At 52.2% G+C, this 16331-nt stretch overlaps 1 protein-coding gene across 2 annotated transcripts; it reads left to right on the plus strand.

Moving 5' to 3' along the window:
• Positions 1–148: 148 nt before the first annotated feature.
• Positions 149–16331, plus strand: SARS2 (seryl-tRNA synthetase 2, mitochondrial). 2 transcript variants are annotated; one of them, XM_036408379.2, is made up of 17 exons: positions 149–412; positions 8649–8744; positions 10668–10697; positions 10864–10937; positions 11354–11426; positions 11504–11558; positions 12068–12131; positions 12348–12453; positions 13137–13184; positions 13429–13537; positions 13810–13855; positions 13938–14025; positions 14109–14218; positions 14908–15001; positions 15094–15186; positions 15278–15343; positions 15648–16331. In XM_036408379.2, exons 1-17 carry the CDS (start codon positions 149–151, stop codon positions 15789–15791), a joined length of 1560 nt encoding a protein of 519 aa, XP_036264272.1. In that variant the 3' UTR covers positions 15792–16331. The 2 variants fall into 2 exon arrangements, with proteins under 2 accessions (XP_036264272.1, XP_036264271.1); XM_036408378.2 differs by lacking the exon at positions 10864–10937 and having other exon boundaries at positions 11286–11426.

Here is a 16331-nt window from a genome sequence, read left to right on the forward strand (position 1 = left end):
CTCTCATTGCACCGCTTTTGAGATTCGGAAGAGGTGACCTCTCCCGAGGTCTGCATGACTCGTCCGCTGGAGCACGGCTGCTTCGCCATTGGTGCAAACGCGGAGTAGGCGGGACGAAGGGTGTGTGTCGCCTTGTCCCCTGGTCAAGATGGCTGCGTCTGTAGCGCGGCGCTGGTGGCCGGTGGTGGCCCGCCGAGGGCTCCAGCCCCGTGGAGGTTGTGTCTGCAGCCAGAGGCCAAGAAGTTTCGCAACCGAGAGACAAGATCGGAACCTCTTGTACGAACATGCACGCGAGGGCTACAGCGCGCTCCCTCACCTGGACGTGGAGCAGCTGTGCGCGCGCCCGGAAGAAGCCTCCCGCACCCTGGAGCAGCGCAAGGGGGAGCTGCGGCCGGAAGACCTGCCGGCGATCGTGAGTGCGCTTGCGCGGGGCGGAGTCGAGGCCAGAGCGCTTTGCCTATTGGCTGTTCACTTTACTGACGAATGGGCTTGCGAGACACTCTCCAGCAAGGGGCGGCCTTGTCGCTTAAGTTTAGTTCTTTTCCATATGTAATGCTACGACCTCACGAGTGTCCACCGAGCGCTTAGGCCCCACTCCCTGGACACCCTATAGGCCTGTTCCATCAGGCGCGCTGGGTGTCTACTCTGCGCTAGGAACTGGGTGCCAGTGCCCTCTGTGCTTCCACTTCAGGCCAGGCTTGTCCTAAGGCTGAATCTAATCCAACTAGAACCGGCAGCACCTTACTTCTCTGTCCTGCTGAGGTGTTGAGGATGGTGGGGACCTCACATCCTTTCAGCCCTCTCTGGGACTATCCTACTATCCTTTTCTAAGTGCTTTATACATATTAACCTAATTTAAGTTTTACAACAACCCTGTGAAGTAGGTGCCATAAGGCTCAGAGAAGTTAATTAATTTGCCCAACATCATGTAGCTGGTGACAAGTGAGAATTTGAACCTATGCAGTTGGGTTCCAAAAGCCAGTGTTAACTACCTCACTATGATTACGCATGAGCAAGATAATTTGAGTTCACAGTCTAGTGAAAGAGAGGTATTTAACATACAATTAAAAACATATAATTAATCTCTGGTAAGTTCTGTAAAGACAGTGTGGGGGCGGAAGGGACATAAGTAATACTTTCAACAATAAAAAATTTATAAAAACGAAAGTAGAGGACACAGTTCTCGGAGGGCTTCTCAGAGGAGGTGGCATTAAGCAAACATCTGTGGAATGAGTGAGGTCAGCCAGGGGAACGGGAGAAGTGTCCCAGTGGAGGGATCAGCACTACTAAAGCTTAGAGGTAAGACAAAATAGCCATTTGGTGGGCATGTAGATAATTTAGGGTCTTTCGCACTGTGGCCGAGAGTAAGAAACACATTTCACATCCTGATCTAGTCCACATAACCCAAGATGAAACCAGTTTTACTAACAATTCTTGCTCTATGTTTGATACATTCTTATGTTTTACTAGGGGCCGGGTGCATGAAAAGTCCCTCAGCCCGGCCTGCCCCCTCTCACAGTCCGGGAGCTCTCAGGGGTGGGAGGTGACCTGGCAATAGGGGAAGGCAACACCCCATCATACCTCTGCTACTGCCACTGCCGGCAGCGCAAGCCTTGACCAGCCCTGTTACCTGAGCCTCGGATGGCCCTGGGCACCCGCCATCCAAGGCTTGACCACACCTCGGGCCGGCCCTGGGCGGCTGTGGGGACTGGGTACTACAGAGGCAGGCACCCCCAGCCGGGCTGTAGGTACCAGGTACCACCATCTTGTGGCTGTGGGCGTCGTATCTTTGAGGGTAGGGCAGTCAGTTAGCATATTCCCTCCTTATTGGCTGTGGGTGCCACCATCTTTGCAATGACATAGAGGAGTCAATTAGCATATTCCCTCTTTATTAGATAAGATTATATTCTATTTAATTTTAAAAGTCCTGGCTTAGATACCCATTAGAATGGCTATTATTTTTAAAAAGCAGGAAATAACAAGTGTTGGCAAGAATACAGTCATTATAGAAAAGCAGTCTGGAAGTTCCTCCAAAAATTAAACATAGAGTTATTATATGATCCAGCAATTCCACTTCTGGGTATATACCCCAAAGAATTGAAAGCAGGGATTTGAACAGATATTGGCACACTCATGTTCATGGCAACATTATTCATAACAGCCAAAATGTGGAAAGCACCCAAATGTCCATTGATAGATGAATGGATAAACAAAATGTGGTGTGAGAGAGTGAGTGTGTGTGTGTGTGTGTGTGTGTGTATACAGGGTGTCCTAAAAAAATGTATGTATACTTTACAGTTGATAGCTCAATTGATATTTCTTTCTTTTCAGATTTAACCCATTGGAATTAGTAATTATTTAAAGTGTATGTATACATTTTGGGGGGATACCCTATACATATAAATATTGTTCAGCCTTAAAAAAGGAAGTTCTGACATATGTTATATCATGGATAAACTTTTTTGTTTATTTTTTAAAATATATTTTTATTGATTTCAGAGAGGAAGAGAGGAGAGAGATAGAAACATCAGTGATGGGAAAGAATCATTGATTGGCTGCTTCCTGCACACCCCCTACTAGGGATGGAGACCACACCCTGGGCATGTGCCCTTGGCCAGAATCAACCTGGGACCCTTCAGTCTACAGGCTGGCACTCTATTCACTAAGCCAAAGCGGCTAGAGTTTGGATGAAATTTAAAAAAGAAAAATGTTCTTATTTATTTTAGAGAGAAATAGAAACATGGATCTGCATGCCCCCTACTGGGGATTGAGCCCTGCAACCCAGGAATGTGCCCCAGCAGCCTCTTGGTGTCAGGAGAACACTCAGTCCACTGTGCCACACCCACTAAGCCTTGAGGACATTATGTTAAGTGAAAAAATCCACTCACAAAAAGACATTGGGGCCCTGACCGGTTTGGCTCAGTGGATAGAGCACACATGTCAAACACAAGGCCCGCGGGCCAAATCCAGCCCGCCGGCCAAATCCGGCCCGCCAGGCCTTGCAGTGTGGCCCGCACCGCGCTGTCATCACTGCACTCCACTGCGTTCCATCACAATGACACGCAGTGACATAGGAGGCTTGTGATCTCGCAGGCCGCCTCGCCGGCCCCCATACTTGCTATCTATTACGCATGCGCATAGATAACAAGTCACGCGAGATTCAGGAGGCGTGACCTATAGTCTGGCATCCCATGTGGTTGTGCGGGTGGCAGAGCAGAGGAGAGAGTGAGTGTGCGGGCATAAAAAATACACAGCAGAAGCTGCCAGTTCCTGGCATAAAGTGCAGGCATAAAAATCGCAACAGAATCTGCTATCTGTACCCAGCCAGGCATTTATTGACTGACTTTTTTTTTCTCCACTCCATCTGCCAAATCAAGCTATCCCTGTGCAGTTTTCAACTTTTTCCTTCTAACACAGATTTCCAATAAACTACATCTTTTACTGCCAATATTGATCCCAAAATGTCCAGGAAAAGAAAAGTTGACGGTGAAGGCAGACAATTTAATGACAAATGGGAAAATGAATACATGTTTGTGCATAGAGAGGGCAAACCAGTGTGTATATTGTGTTATGAGACAGTGTCGATGATGAAAGAGTACAATATATGTCGTCATTTTGACACCAAACATAATTTTAAGTATGGCAAATATACTTTGGAAGAAAAGCATAAAATTGTTAAAGAACTAAAAGGCAAACTACAATCACAGCAGCAAATGTTTACAAAGGCTACAGCGAAAAATGATGCTGCAGTGAAAGCAAGCTTTATAGTGGCTGAAGAAATTGCCCGTACTTCAAGGTGTTTTTCAGAGGGTGCCTTTTTGAAGCAATGCATGCTAAAAGTGTGTGAGCAAGTATGCCCAGACCAGATACAGAGTTTTCAAAATGTCAGTTTGTCAAGAAACACCATTGCAGATAGAGTTCAAGAACTCTCAGGAAATTTATCATCACAGCTGGCCGAACAGGCATGCAGTTATCTCGCTTTTTCACTTGCTATCGATGAAAGCACAGACAACACTGATACAGCGCAGCTGTCCATCTTTATACGTGCTACGAAGACCGACCTCTGTCACTGAGGAACTTTTGGATGTAGCTGCCATGCATGGGACGACGACTGGTAGAGATATATTTGAGGCTGTGGAGAAATCTATAAATAATTTTAAATTACCCTGGGAAAAGTTGGTGGGGCTAACTACCGATGGCACACCTTCAATGTGCGGAGAAAAGAAAGGCTTGGTTGGACTAATGAAGGAAAGAATGCAAAAAAGTCACTGCCACACACCCTTGATTACTTATCATTGCATTATCCACCAAGAGGCTATGTGTGGAAAAGTTCTGGACATGAATGACATAATGACCACAGTCATTAAAACTATTAACTTTATACGGGCACGTGGCCTGAATCATCGCCAGTTCCAGCAGTTTTTACAGGAGGTGGGTGCAGAGCATGGAGACGTGCCATACCACACAGAAGTAAGATGGCTGAGCAAGAGCGCAGTCCTCAAAAGATTTTTTGAGCTCAGAGAACAAATTGCTCTTTTCATGGAAAGTAAAGGAAAGCCCTTGCCTGAACTGTCGGATCCCGCCTGGCTATGTGATTTTGCTATGATGTGTGACATATGCGAGCATCTCGCCCAACTGAATCTGAAGCTGCAGGGACGCAAACAAGTCATCACGAAGATGTCTGACATGATCACAGCATTCCAGCGTAAACTTCAACTATGGAAGTCCCAACTGGAACAGGACAATCTTGCCCACTTTCCCGTTTGTTTGAGTATCTCAACCACTATTTCTGGTACTTTTCCTTGCAGTCGGCTGGCTACCAAAGTTAGCCGTTTACTAAGTGAATTTGAGCGGCGCTTCTCTGACTTTAGAACACAGCACTCAGGCTTTGACATCTTTGCCAATCCTTTTACAGTTGATGTCAACAATGTGCCCCATCACCTTCAGATGGAGATAATCGAGCTTCAGTCTGACAGTGGCCTGAAATCAAGGTTTCAGGATGTTGAAATTGAGGACTTCTACCCTCTACTGCCCCCTGACTCAATGCCAGAGCTCTGACTTCATGCTGCCCGTATTCTACCCATGTTCGGGAGCACCTATCTTTGTGAACAGATGTTTTCAATAATGAATCTGAACAAAAACAAGCACAGATCACGCATTACCGATGACAACCTCCATGCTGTTTTGCGGGTTGCTACAGCCCAAGAAATAAAACCGAACATTGACTCATTGATCCGGGGAAAACGGTGTCAGACATCTAGCCAGAAAACAAAATAATGAGCTTTTTTTTTTTTTTTTTTTTTTTTTTATAAGTTTTTATTGTTCATATTATTACAAATGTTCCTTCCCCCCCCCCCACCATTGCTCTCCTCCACCAGGTTCCCACCCCACCCTCTGCCCTTTCCCCTCTCCCCATTGTCCTCATCCATAGGTGCACAGTTTATGTTCAGTCTCTTCCCACGCCCCCCTCTCCCCTTTTCCCCAAGAATCGTCAGTTCACTCCCCTTCCATACCTCTGATTCTATTATATTCAATAGTTAATATTGTTCATCAGATTTTTTTAATTTCCTTGGTTTTTAGATTCACTTGTTGATAGTTACGTATTTGTTGTTCATAATTTTTATCTTTGTATAATTTCTCTTCTGAAAGAACCCCCTTCAGCAATTCATATAATTCTGGTTTGGCAGTGATGAACTCCTTTAGCTTTTTTTTATTAGTGAAGCTCTTTATCTGGCCTTCGATTCTGAGTGATAGCTTTGCTGGGTAGATTATTTTTGGCTGTAGGTTCTTGCTATTCATCACCTTGAATATTTCTTGCCATTCCCTTCTGGCCTGCATGGTTTCTGTTGAGAAGTCAGCTGACAATCTTATAGGTGCTCCTTTATAGATTACTACCTTCTTTGCTCTTGCTTCTTTTAATATTCTCTCTTTGTCTTTTGCTCTTGGAATTTTAATAATGATGTGTCTCGGTGTGGTCCTCTTTGGATTCCTTTTGTTTGGAGTTCTGTGCGCTTCCTGGACTTGTAAGTCTAATTCTTTCACCAGGTGGGGGAAGTTTTCTGTCACTATTTCTTTCAGTATGTTTTCGATATCTTGCTCTCTCTCATCTTCTGGGACCCCAATAATTCTGATGTTGGTTCGCTTGAAGTTGTCCCAGAGGTTTCTTACATTATCTTCAATTTTCTGGATTCTCTTGCCTTCTAGCTTCTGTGGAGGAGTGTCTTCTGGCTCTTTATGTTCCAAATCTTTGACTTGATTCTTGTGATCTTCCCTTCTGTTTTTAGGACTCTGTAAAATATTTTTTATTTCAGACAGTGTATTCTTTATTTCTTGTTGATCCCTTATCATTTCTCGATGACTCCTTATTAATTCTAGTTGATCTCTTTTCATATCCTCATAGGCCTTATCCATCTTTTCTAGGAAATTCTTGAAAAACCTTATAAGCGTAGATTTGAACTCTATATCCAGACGCTTTTTGTCCTCCATTTCTTTCGTTTGTGATCTATTTTGTTGTCGCATTTCGCAGTTACAGATGGGACGGGGTTTCAGGGTGGAGCCTGCAGCTTTGGCTTCCGTCAGCCCCGCCCTATGCGGGTCCTTCAGTGCTCGCTGCCGGCGCCTCTGAGAGAAAGGTGCCCTCGATTTTCGCCTGCTGCCAAACAGTCTATGCTCTCCCACAATGAGCCCGGTATTGGGGTTCAGTTCAGTTGGAAGTGGAGTTGGAGGTGGCCCCAGTCTCCTTCCCGTCAGGGCAATCCCGCTGCACAGCCGACCGTCCCTTCTCTGTGCGCAGTGTGCGCACTGCCGGGACCTCCTTTCGCCACTTACCCGGGGTTCCGCCTTACAGCCCGGCTCCCTATGGCTGAGCCTGAGTCCCCGGGGTCTGGCTTAAAACTGGGGATCAGAGCAGTCGGGGGCCCAGCACAGTCGGAGTTTTATCTCCTTTCCGCTAGGGAACGCCCGCCAGGCACTCGGCCTCCCTCCTTTCCGGCTCCGTCCTCTCTGCGCGCCGCGTCTCCGTACCTTGGGCTTTTCCAGCTCCTCCGCACCTCCTTCTGGTTTTCTCCTTGCTTCTCACTGTAGAATTTCCAGTCAGTCAACCTTCCTGTAGTTCTGGGCAATGTCCGTTTTATATTTTAGTTGTATTTTATTGAAATTGTTGTGTGCGGCTGCGGCTAGGTGTTCACCTGGGCGCAGCCATCTTGGATCAATAATGAGCATTTTAGGTACATTCCAATATTACTGTTTTGCTTGATAGCATGTGAGTTGGTAAACAGCACTGTTAAGGAAAAGATTGTTCCACTCATTTTAAATTCACATTTCTGGTTAACATTGTCAGTTTATGACTGTTCAGTAAACCATTCGGCCTGCGATTTAGGCTGGATTTTAGATTTTGGCCCCTTCTCTGATTGAGTTCGACACCCCTGGGATAGAGCATCGGCCTGTGGTCTGAAGGGTCCTGGGTTCGATTCTGGTCAAGGGCATGTACCTTGGTTGTGGGCACATCCCCAGTAGGGGGTGTGCAGGAGGCAGCTGATCGATGTTTCTCTCTCATCCATATTTCTGACTCTCTATCCCTCTCCCTTCCTCTCTGTAAAAAATCAATTTTATATATATATATTTTTAATGTCTGAAATGGTAAGTTTGGCATATATTTACCACATCCCAAAGCTTGAAAAAAACACTTCCTTAGGGCATAGACTGGGAAGAGGGCTGTGGCATGCGGCCTTGTGGTCTGTCCTGGGGCTGCAGGGCTGGGTCACTTTCAGGCCGAAGAGGAGCTGTGTAAGGACTCAGGCGGGATGGGGGAGGGGAGGCCTGGGGAGGCTCATACTGCTCACACTGCCGGGAGGCTCACGCCGCTGGGTCCTCCTGGGTCCTCGTTGGAAGTGGCAGGACCTGGGGTGGCCGGGAGAGGGGAAGGGGAGGACAGACTGGATGGATGTTCACAAGCCTGGTGCCTGGCCTCGGGGCGGGGGTGGCATCAGGAGGAGGCCCCGGCTTTGGCAGGGAGGATGGGAGTTGGTGGGGCGCCCAGAGGAGGAGGAGCAGATCTGGGGTGTCATCTTGCCCCTGGTGAGCGTGAAGTGTCCAGGGAACATCCAGGAGGAGCCACTAAATGAGTAGCAACCCAACCTGTGACCCGCTGTCCCTTTCAGGTTTCCGGCCAGGCTTAGGGCAGTGTCTGTACCATTTTGCCGAAAGGAAACTGCAGCCAGAGAGGACAAAGGGGTTTGTTGAGGACCTGAGCTCCCAGAGGGCCTCCCCGGCAGTGTGTGTGCCCAAGAAGGGAGCGCTGGTCTCCTCGCCCTCCCGACCCCGACTGGAGACGGAGGGTTAGCTGCTGGGGCCGCCCCAGGACAGGCTCCTCTGCGCCCACCTGGGAGTGAGAGTTGAGTGCTGGCAGGGGCCCAGCTCCACGTCCCTCAGTGCCAGGTGCTTTCGTCTCCCTGTCTGTGCCCCTTAGGATGTTGTTCTGTTCCCTGTTCACTCTCCTTAGGGTCCATCCATCCAGACTGAGAACGGGAACTTCAGGAAGTCCTAGTAGGAAGGGAAGGAGGAAAAAACGGCTGCCCGGACAGTGAGGGTCCGGGCGGGGCAGAGGACAGTGGCTGCTTCACCTCTTTCTCTGCTGTGTTCACCCCCAGATCGTGACGTGGCAGGAGCTGAGGCAGCTGCGGGAACAGATCCGGAGCCTGGAGGAGGAGAAGGGGGCCGTGGCAGAGGCAGTGCAGGCTCTGCTGGTAAGCAGGGGTCCTAGGCGGTGGGGGTGGGGCAGGATGCCACTGGCTGTTTTTTTTTGTTTTGTTTTGTTTTAAATATATTTTATTGATTTTTTACAGAGAGGAAGGGAAACGGAGAGAGAGTTAGAAACGTCGATGAGAGAGAAACATCGACCAGCTGCCTCTTGCACACCCCCTACCGGGGATGTGCCCGCAACCAATGTACATGCCCTTGACCGGAATCGAACCTGGGACCTTTCAGTCCGCAGACCGACGCTCTAGCCACTGGCTGTTTTTAATGAGAAACCAAATGTAAGGAACTTGAAGGAGGTGGACATTCTTCACCTCACATAACAGGCTGTCCAGGGCCAGGCCTCCCTTTCTCCTGGGCCCAGAAATCCCAGCCCCCCCCCCCCATTAGCAGCAAGAGGCAGCCTCAGCTGGACCCATATTCCCTGAGCTCCAGGCAGCCTGGAGGACAGACTGAGTCAGGGTCTGTGGGAAAAGAGGAAGGAAGGCAGGTGAGTTTGGATTAGACAGCCAACAGCATCTGCCGGGCACTGTTCTAGACGCTTCCCTTACTTTACATTCTCACACACTGAGCCCGGGACAGCACAAACCCAGTTCTGCAGCTGAGGAGGCTGAGGCCTCAGGAGGTTAAAGCACGCCTCAGTCTCACAGCCAGGGTTCACATCAGGCATTGGGCTGCTTTTCAGCACTCTGTTTGAAGGCCTCTCGCAGCAGGCACCTACTGTGTGTGTAGGGACCTACTGTGTGTGTGCTGGGCCCGGAGCCACAAGCATCACAGGAGGCAGCCTGGGAAAACAGCACAATTGATCTCAGTTAATGGTCAGTGAGTGCCAGAGCATCTTCTCAGGGAAGCCATGTGCCAGCCTGCTGGGAGGTCCTGCTATCATCCCATTTCACAGAAGGGAATGCCGAGGCTCAGAGAGGGAACGAGAAATGCCCAGAAGCACACAGTGGGTCAGCACCCAGAATTCAGACCCAGGTCTGTCTGATTCCCTCTGTTGCTCAGCATCATAGAGGCTTGGGGTATCAGAGGCCCTTGGTCGCAGGCCTCCAATACACTCTCACAGACTATCTTTCTGATCCTCAGTTTTCATATCCACAAAATGGGGTCACGCCCTAGCCAGTTGGAATGTCGGCCCGTGGACTGAAGGGTCCCATACTCGGTTCTGGTCAAGGGCACATACCTTGGTTGCAGGCTCCATCCCCAGCGCCGATCGGGTGCCTGTGGGAAGCAGCCAATCAATGTGGCTCTCACATCCATGTTTCTCTCCCTCTCCCTTCCACTCTTTAAAAATCAATGGAGCCGAAACCTGTGTGGCTCAGTGCATAGAGCGTCGGTCTGCAGACTGAAGGGTCCCGGGTTCGATTCCGGTCAGGGGCATGTACAGTGGTTGTGGGCACATCCCCGGTAGAGGGTATGCGGGAGGCAGCTGGTCGATGTTTCTCTCTCATCGACGTTTCTACCTCTCTATCTCTCTCCCTTCCTCTCTGTAAAAAATCAATAAAATATATTTAAAAAAAAAAAGTATGATTCTGTTTTAAAAATAAAATAAAAATAAATAAAAATCAATGGAAAAAATATCGTCAGGTGAAGATTAACAACAACAAACAAGGTCACATTGATGCCAACTTCGTGGAGTGGGTTGTGAAGAAATAGGATCGTGTGAGAGCCCTCCGCATGGCGCCAGGCATGAGGCAGCGCTCAGTAACTGGGGTTGCAGGTGTGATTGTTTCTTGTTATTTTGCCTCTTCACAGCTTTACTGACAGAAACTGAGGCACAGTCAAGGAGGGACCCAGCCAGGCATTGACAGAGTAACAGTTCAGATCCCCTGGCCTGTTTGACCTTTCACCTCTCCCCCCACCCCCACCCTCAACTTCCTCAAACCAGTCACCCTGTCTGTCTTTTCTTCCAGGTGAACCGAGGCAGCGGTCCAGTGCAGCAGGTACACAGGGGGCTGAAGTTCTGTCCCAGGTGGGGGTGGGCAGTTCATGTATCAGTCCTGATTCCTCCATTGTATGTGACAACTCTAAAAGGATTAGGGGGGGGGGGGGGGACACGACAGACAGGCTCTACTGATTCATGAAACTACTGTAAAAAGCAAACTTCAGGTACGGCTGGGTCTAGGTCCTGGCTCCATATTTGGTTCTACTTCCCTCTTATTCCCAGACCAGCTTTCTCTCCTGGGGGAGGGAGGCGGGTCGGGTACAAAAAGAGCCTCTTCCCTTACAGCTCCAGCCGTAGGCCTGGGCTGATTCTCACGTTTGGTTGTGTCAGGAGCCTGTCTTTGAGCCAGTCACTGTGGCCACGGCAATGAAATGTTCAGTAGTCCAGGCCTGGGTCATGTCCCCAAGGATGTGCCATGTGAAGGTGAAGGGAGAAGGGAGGTTCCCTAAAGGAAATCGAGGATAGTGAGCCAAAAGCCGAGGCAGCAAATTGTGTACCACAGAGGTTCTGCCAGCAAGGGTCCAGGTCAGGCTGGTACAGGGCCTCCCCAACCCTGGCCTGGGCTGACCCTTCCACCTGCCCCCAGGACCCGCAGTATCAGAGGCTGCGGGCACGGGGCCGGGAGATCCGGAAGCAGCTCGGGCTCCTGTACCCCAAGGAGGCCCTGCTTGAGGAGCAGTTCTACCTGCGGGCACTGAGGCTGCCCAACCAGACCCACCCGGACGTGGTAAGGCCTGTGCTGGGCAGTGGGAGGCCAGGGGCTGCCTAGCGCCACCTTTCTGGTGATGGCCTCTCTCCCTGCAGCCCATCGGGGACGAGAGCCAGGCCCGAGTGCTACACGTGATTGGAGACAAGCCAGGTGGGTTACACTCGGGCCGGGCACTCCAGGCTGGGGCGGGCTTCTGGGTCTAGGCTGTGCTGGCTTCCTCTTCCTCAGCTGCAGCCCATGAGGCTGTCTTTCGGGGGCAGTTCTATTTTTGTTCTCTCCCCTCACCTCACTGGTCTCTTACCCTGTGTCTGTGTGTGCCGGCCCCTGTCTCTGTCCGACTGGCTTCGGCCCCATCTCTCATGGGCTTTTCCTCTCTGGCTCTCTGGCTCTCTCCCTTTCTCTCTCTCTCTCTCTCTGATTCTCTCTCCTTTCCCCTCGGGTTTCCTTCTCTTTCCCTCTCTCTTCCTCTCCTTTTCTGATCCTGCCTTCCATCTCTTTCTGGCTCCCATCTCTGCATCCATCTTAATCTTTCTTCCTCTCTCCTTTCCTCTTCCTTTCTCTCTTACTGCCTTTCCTTCCCACCGTTTTTCTAATCTTTCTCTCTGTCCCATCTCCCTGCCTCTCCCCATCTTAGCCCATTGCTTTTCTTCCACATCTAGCTTTCTCCTTCCAACCCCGGGGCCACCTGGAAATCGCCGAGAAACTTGACATCATCCGTCAGAAGTGAGCTCCTTTCCCAACCCTCCCCACTCCCAACAGCTGGCTGCCGGCTCTGCTCCCCGGCCCAGTCCTGGGCCGCACCCCTCATGAATGTTTGATGCCCAGTTCCCCGTTTGGCATCTGGGCCTCTGCCCCTGGGTATTCAGTCTTTTTTCCCTAACACCCAGCCTGCAAGCCCTGGCCCACAAGCCCCCGCCCGTCTGCCCATCTGTCTCCCAGGCGCCTGTCTCACGTGTCCGGCCACCGCTCCTATTACCTGCGCGGGGCTGGCGCCCTCCTGCAGCACGGCCTGGTCAACTTCACACTCAGCAAGCTCATCCGGCGGGTACGGTCCATGTGGGAGAGCAGCCTGGAGGGTGGCTGGAAGCTGAGCTCAGAAGGCTCCAGGCAGTGAGGAGGGGGTGTGATCGCTGTCCCGCTTACTGTTTTCTGAACTTCACGTGTGTCATTGACACATTTGATTCTGTGACAACTTTCTGAGGTGGGTGCTAGTATTCTCCCCACTTCAGAGATTGAGAAACTGAGGTCTGGCAGGAGAGTAAGTAGCTGAAGTGGTTACAAACGTAGGCTGAAGGATAGAGCCTACGTTTGTAACCACTGCACCTGCTGCCTGCCTGCCATGTACACAGTGTGGAGGAAACATGGCGTCCATTGGCATGAGGGGGTTGGCCCAGGCTCGATGCAGGGGCATTGGCCATGGCAAGGGACTTGGACGTTACCTGGGGGCCACAGAGGGCTTTACCAGGGGAGGGGGTGATTGAACTGTGTGGTCTGCTATGATCTGCATGTGGGAACCATGCAGCACCACAAGAGGGTCCCAGTGACAGGGACACCAGGGCCGGGCCAGCTCAGCCCACTGCGCGGGCCTTCCACCATTTCCTCTGAAGTGGAATGGGCTTTGGAGTGCAAGGGAGTCCGGTGGCCCATCTGCGGTGTCCCTTCAGGCCTGAGCTTGGGGCCTGGGAGGGATCTTGGCTGTGCTACTCATCCCTTCCCTTCCCCACGCAGGGCTTCACCCCCATGACGGTGCCAGACCTTCTCCGAGGAGCTGTGTTTGTGAGTGAGGACTGCTGTCCGTGCCGAGCTGTGCTCAGGCCCCGCACTGGGGGCCCCGGGCAGAGGCCAGCCTGTCTCCCTGAGGAAGCTGCCCTGGGGCTGGCGTGAGGGGTCAGGATGGGACAGGGAGACCAGGGTGATTCCAGATTCTTCTAGGATGGGCCAGGGAGGCAGGGGTTGTGAATGCAAAATGGAGGAGGCCATGGTTAGCTGTCCCCTGACCTCTGTGGCTTGGCCTCCTCAGGAAGGCTGTGGGATGTCACCTAATGCCAACCCATCCCAGATTTACAACATTGACCCCTCCCGCTTTGAGGACCTCAACCTGGCTGGGACCGCAGAGGTGGGGCTTGCAGGTGAGCCCCCCCAGGGTCCTCGGGGCAGGAGCAATTGTAAGGCGGCAGCTTGGAGCATCCTGAGGGTGGCGGCCGCCTGCCCAGGATACCTTGGCAACCCCAGGCCAACACGACAGCTGTGCAGGTTGTTTACTGCCTATCGGCACAGTGAGGCTCCAGCCACATGCCAGACCTGAGTTGTGTCTGCCAGAGGGGATTCCTTTTGTAACCCTACAAAAGTTTCCTGTGGATGGCAGCTGGCCCTGGCTGACCCCGTCCCCCTCTCCTCCCAGGCTACTTCATGGACCACGCCGTGGCCTTCAGGGACCTGCCAATCAGGTGATGCCCAGTTCCTGTAGACCTTGTCCCCAACCTGGGTGTTCCCTCCCCCTTCCCTGACCCCACCATCCCTGCTCCCCAGGATGGTTTGTTCCAGCACCTGCTACCGGGCAGAAACAGACACAGGGAAGGAGCCACGGGGGCTGTATCGAGTGCACCACTTCACCAAGGTTGGCATAGCAGAGACTTTGGCGGGGAGGTCACCCCAACAGCCATGGTTCTCCTGACTCCTTTGCCCCCTGCTCTGCGCCAGGTGGAAATGTTTGGGGTGACAGGCCCTGGGCTGGAGCAGAGCTCGCAGCTGCTGGAGGAGTTTCTGTCCCTGCAGATGGAGATCTTGACAGAGCTGGGCTTGCACTTCCGGTGCGGACGGATGGGGCTATGGTGGGAGGAGAGAGGAGGTAGATGCTGGGCTGGTGCTTCCCCCATTCTGAAACCCTCTCCACTTCTGCCCCACCCCCTTTCCCTGTGTAGGCTATGTCTGCTCTCCGTCTCTGAAGTCCTGATGAGGGTTATGGGATTGTAGCCATAGCAGAAGCAGCACAGGGTGCTCCAGGTCGAGACCAAGACCCTTCCCTCCTGTTGCTCCCCAGCCCTTAGGTGCTGCCTCTTGTGCAGTCCCAGGCAGCTTCTCCCCACCAGTGAGAAGGGGGACATACCCCTGGCCTTTAAGATGTTGGAAGCCTACTTCCCCTCTCACTGCCAGGCACACCTAGCTCTCAAAAGATGCTGAAAAACACAGACTTTTTCTGGGGTGACCCATTACAAAAATTTGGGGTGCTGTGATTACGAACAGCGGGATTGGTCATGGTGAGCAGCCTGGAGACACGGGCCAGATGCCCGTTCTCCTCCCTGGTCTTCTCTCCCACCAGCTCCTTCCTGGCTCCTGCTCACCTTCTCCATCACCACCACTGCCTCCAAGGTGGCCCCTTTGCCGCTGTCTCCCTCTTTACTTCCATTGCCCACGTTCACTGCCTTCTCTTCCATTGCCTCCATTCCTCTCCCTCCTCCTCTCATTCTGACCTTCGCCTTGCCTTTCTCCTTGGCTGCAGGGTCCTGGACATGCCCACCCAGGAGCTGGGCCTTCCCGCCTACCGCAAGTTCGACATTGAGGCCTGGATGCCAGGCCGGGGCCGCTTTGGCGAGGTGAGCCCCTGTCCCAGTGGGGACGCAGGGTGGGAAGGAGATGGCACAGTCCTCCCAGCTGATCCCTCGGCTCACCCCACCTCCCTGTCCAGGTCACCAGTGCTTCTAACTGCACAGACTTCCAGAGCCGCCGCCTGCACATCATGTTCCAGACAGAGGCTGGGGAGCTGCAGTTTGCACACACGGTGAGCACCCGCCTCCACTCCCAACTGACAACCCCACCTCAGCCCTCCCTGGGCCTGCCAGCAGGCCTCAGCCTGAGCATGTCTCCCCCAGGTGAACGCCACAGCCTGTGCTGTCCCCCGCCTTCTCGTCGCCCTCCTGGAGAGCAATCAGCAGAAGGTGAGGGGCCCTGGCCAGTGTGGCTCCGTTGGTTGGGCATCATCCTGTGCACTGAAAGGTTGCTGGTTCGATCCCTGGTCAGGGCACATGCCCAGATTCTGGGCTCAATCCCTAGTAGGGAGCATGCAGGAGGCAGCTGATCCATGTTTCCCACTCATATTGGCGTTTCTCCTTCTCCTTCCCTCTCTCTATAAACATCAGTAAAGCAATCTTAAATAAAATAAAAATGGTGAATTGTATCCCAAAGGGCAGGGGGTGGAGGGCCAGTGCAGTGGCAGCATCTTAAGATCTGCTTTGTCCCCAGGACGGCTCGGTCCTCGTTCCCTCTGCCCTCCAGCCCTACCTCGGCACCGATCGGATCACAGCCCCCACCCACGTGCCTCTTCAGTACATTGGGCCCAACCAGCGCCAGAAGCCCAGGCTCCCGGGCCAGCCTGCCTCGAACTGACTCATCCTCATCAGCCACCTGGGTTGTCGCTGCTCACTGGCTTAGGGGACCCTGGGCCCTGAGACATATCCTGAGCCTGCCCTGACATCTGTATTCCCCATCAGCTCCACGCCTGGGCCTGTGGACTCCAGGGTCCACCTCTGCTTCCCTGCTGCCTCAGAATCAGTGACCTTATTGTCATTGGGGTGACCTTATTGTCATTGGACCTTATTGTCCACGCTCAACCGCTGAGCCACGCCGGCCAGGCGAGGCCCCTCTTCTTATCCCATCCCTAGATCCTTCAAGTCCCCAGATGTCAGCGGTTGAGCGTGGACCTAGGAACGAGGAGGTCACAGGTTCGATTCCCAGTCGAGGCCACATGCCCGAGTTGTGGGCTGGATCCCCAGTGTGGGGCATGCAGGAGGCAGCTGATCCAGGATGGTCTCTCGTGTATGTTTCCCTCCCGCCCTTCTTCTCTGAAATCAAGAAGAGAGGCCTCCACTCCTTTCTTCCCTCTCCCCTTAGTGCTTAGCAGAAGATCCTAATAAATGGTCAGAACAA

This window comes from Pipistrellus kuhlii, unplaced genomic scaffold (assembly GCF_014108245.1).
Source record: "Pipistrellus kuhlii isolate mPipKuh1 unplaced genomic scaffold, mPipKuh1.p scaffold_m20_p_38, whole genome shotgun sequence".
Lineage (NCBI taxonomy): Eukaryota > Metazoa > Chordata > Mammalia > Chiroptera > Vespertilionidae > Pipistrellus > Pipistrellus kuhlii.

What these genes read in the sequence shown, in the direction of transcription:
- SARS2 (XM_036408379.2), top strand. Translation starts at nt 149, where the DNA reads ATGGCTGCGTCTGTAGCGCGGCGCTGGTGGCCGGTGGTGGCCCGCCGA. An exon ending in CTTGACATCATCCGTCAGAA is followed by an intron (nt 12,132 to 12,347) that starts GTGAGCTCCTTT and finishes TCTGTCTCCCAG; the next exon opens with GCGCCTGTCTCACGTGTCCG. An exon ending in TTCTCCGAGGAGCTGTGTTT is followed by an intron (nt 13,185 to 13,428) that starts GTGAGTGAGGAC and finishes TGGCCTCCTCAG; the next exon opens with GAAGGCTGTGGGATGTCACC.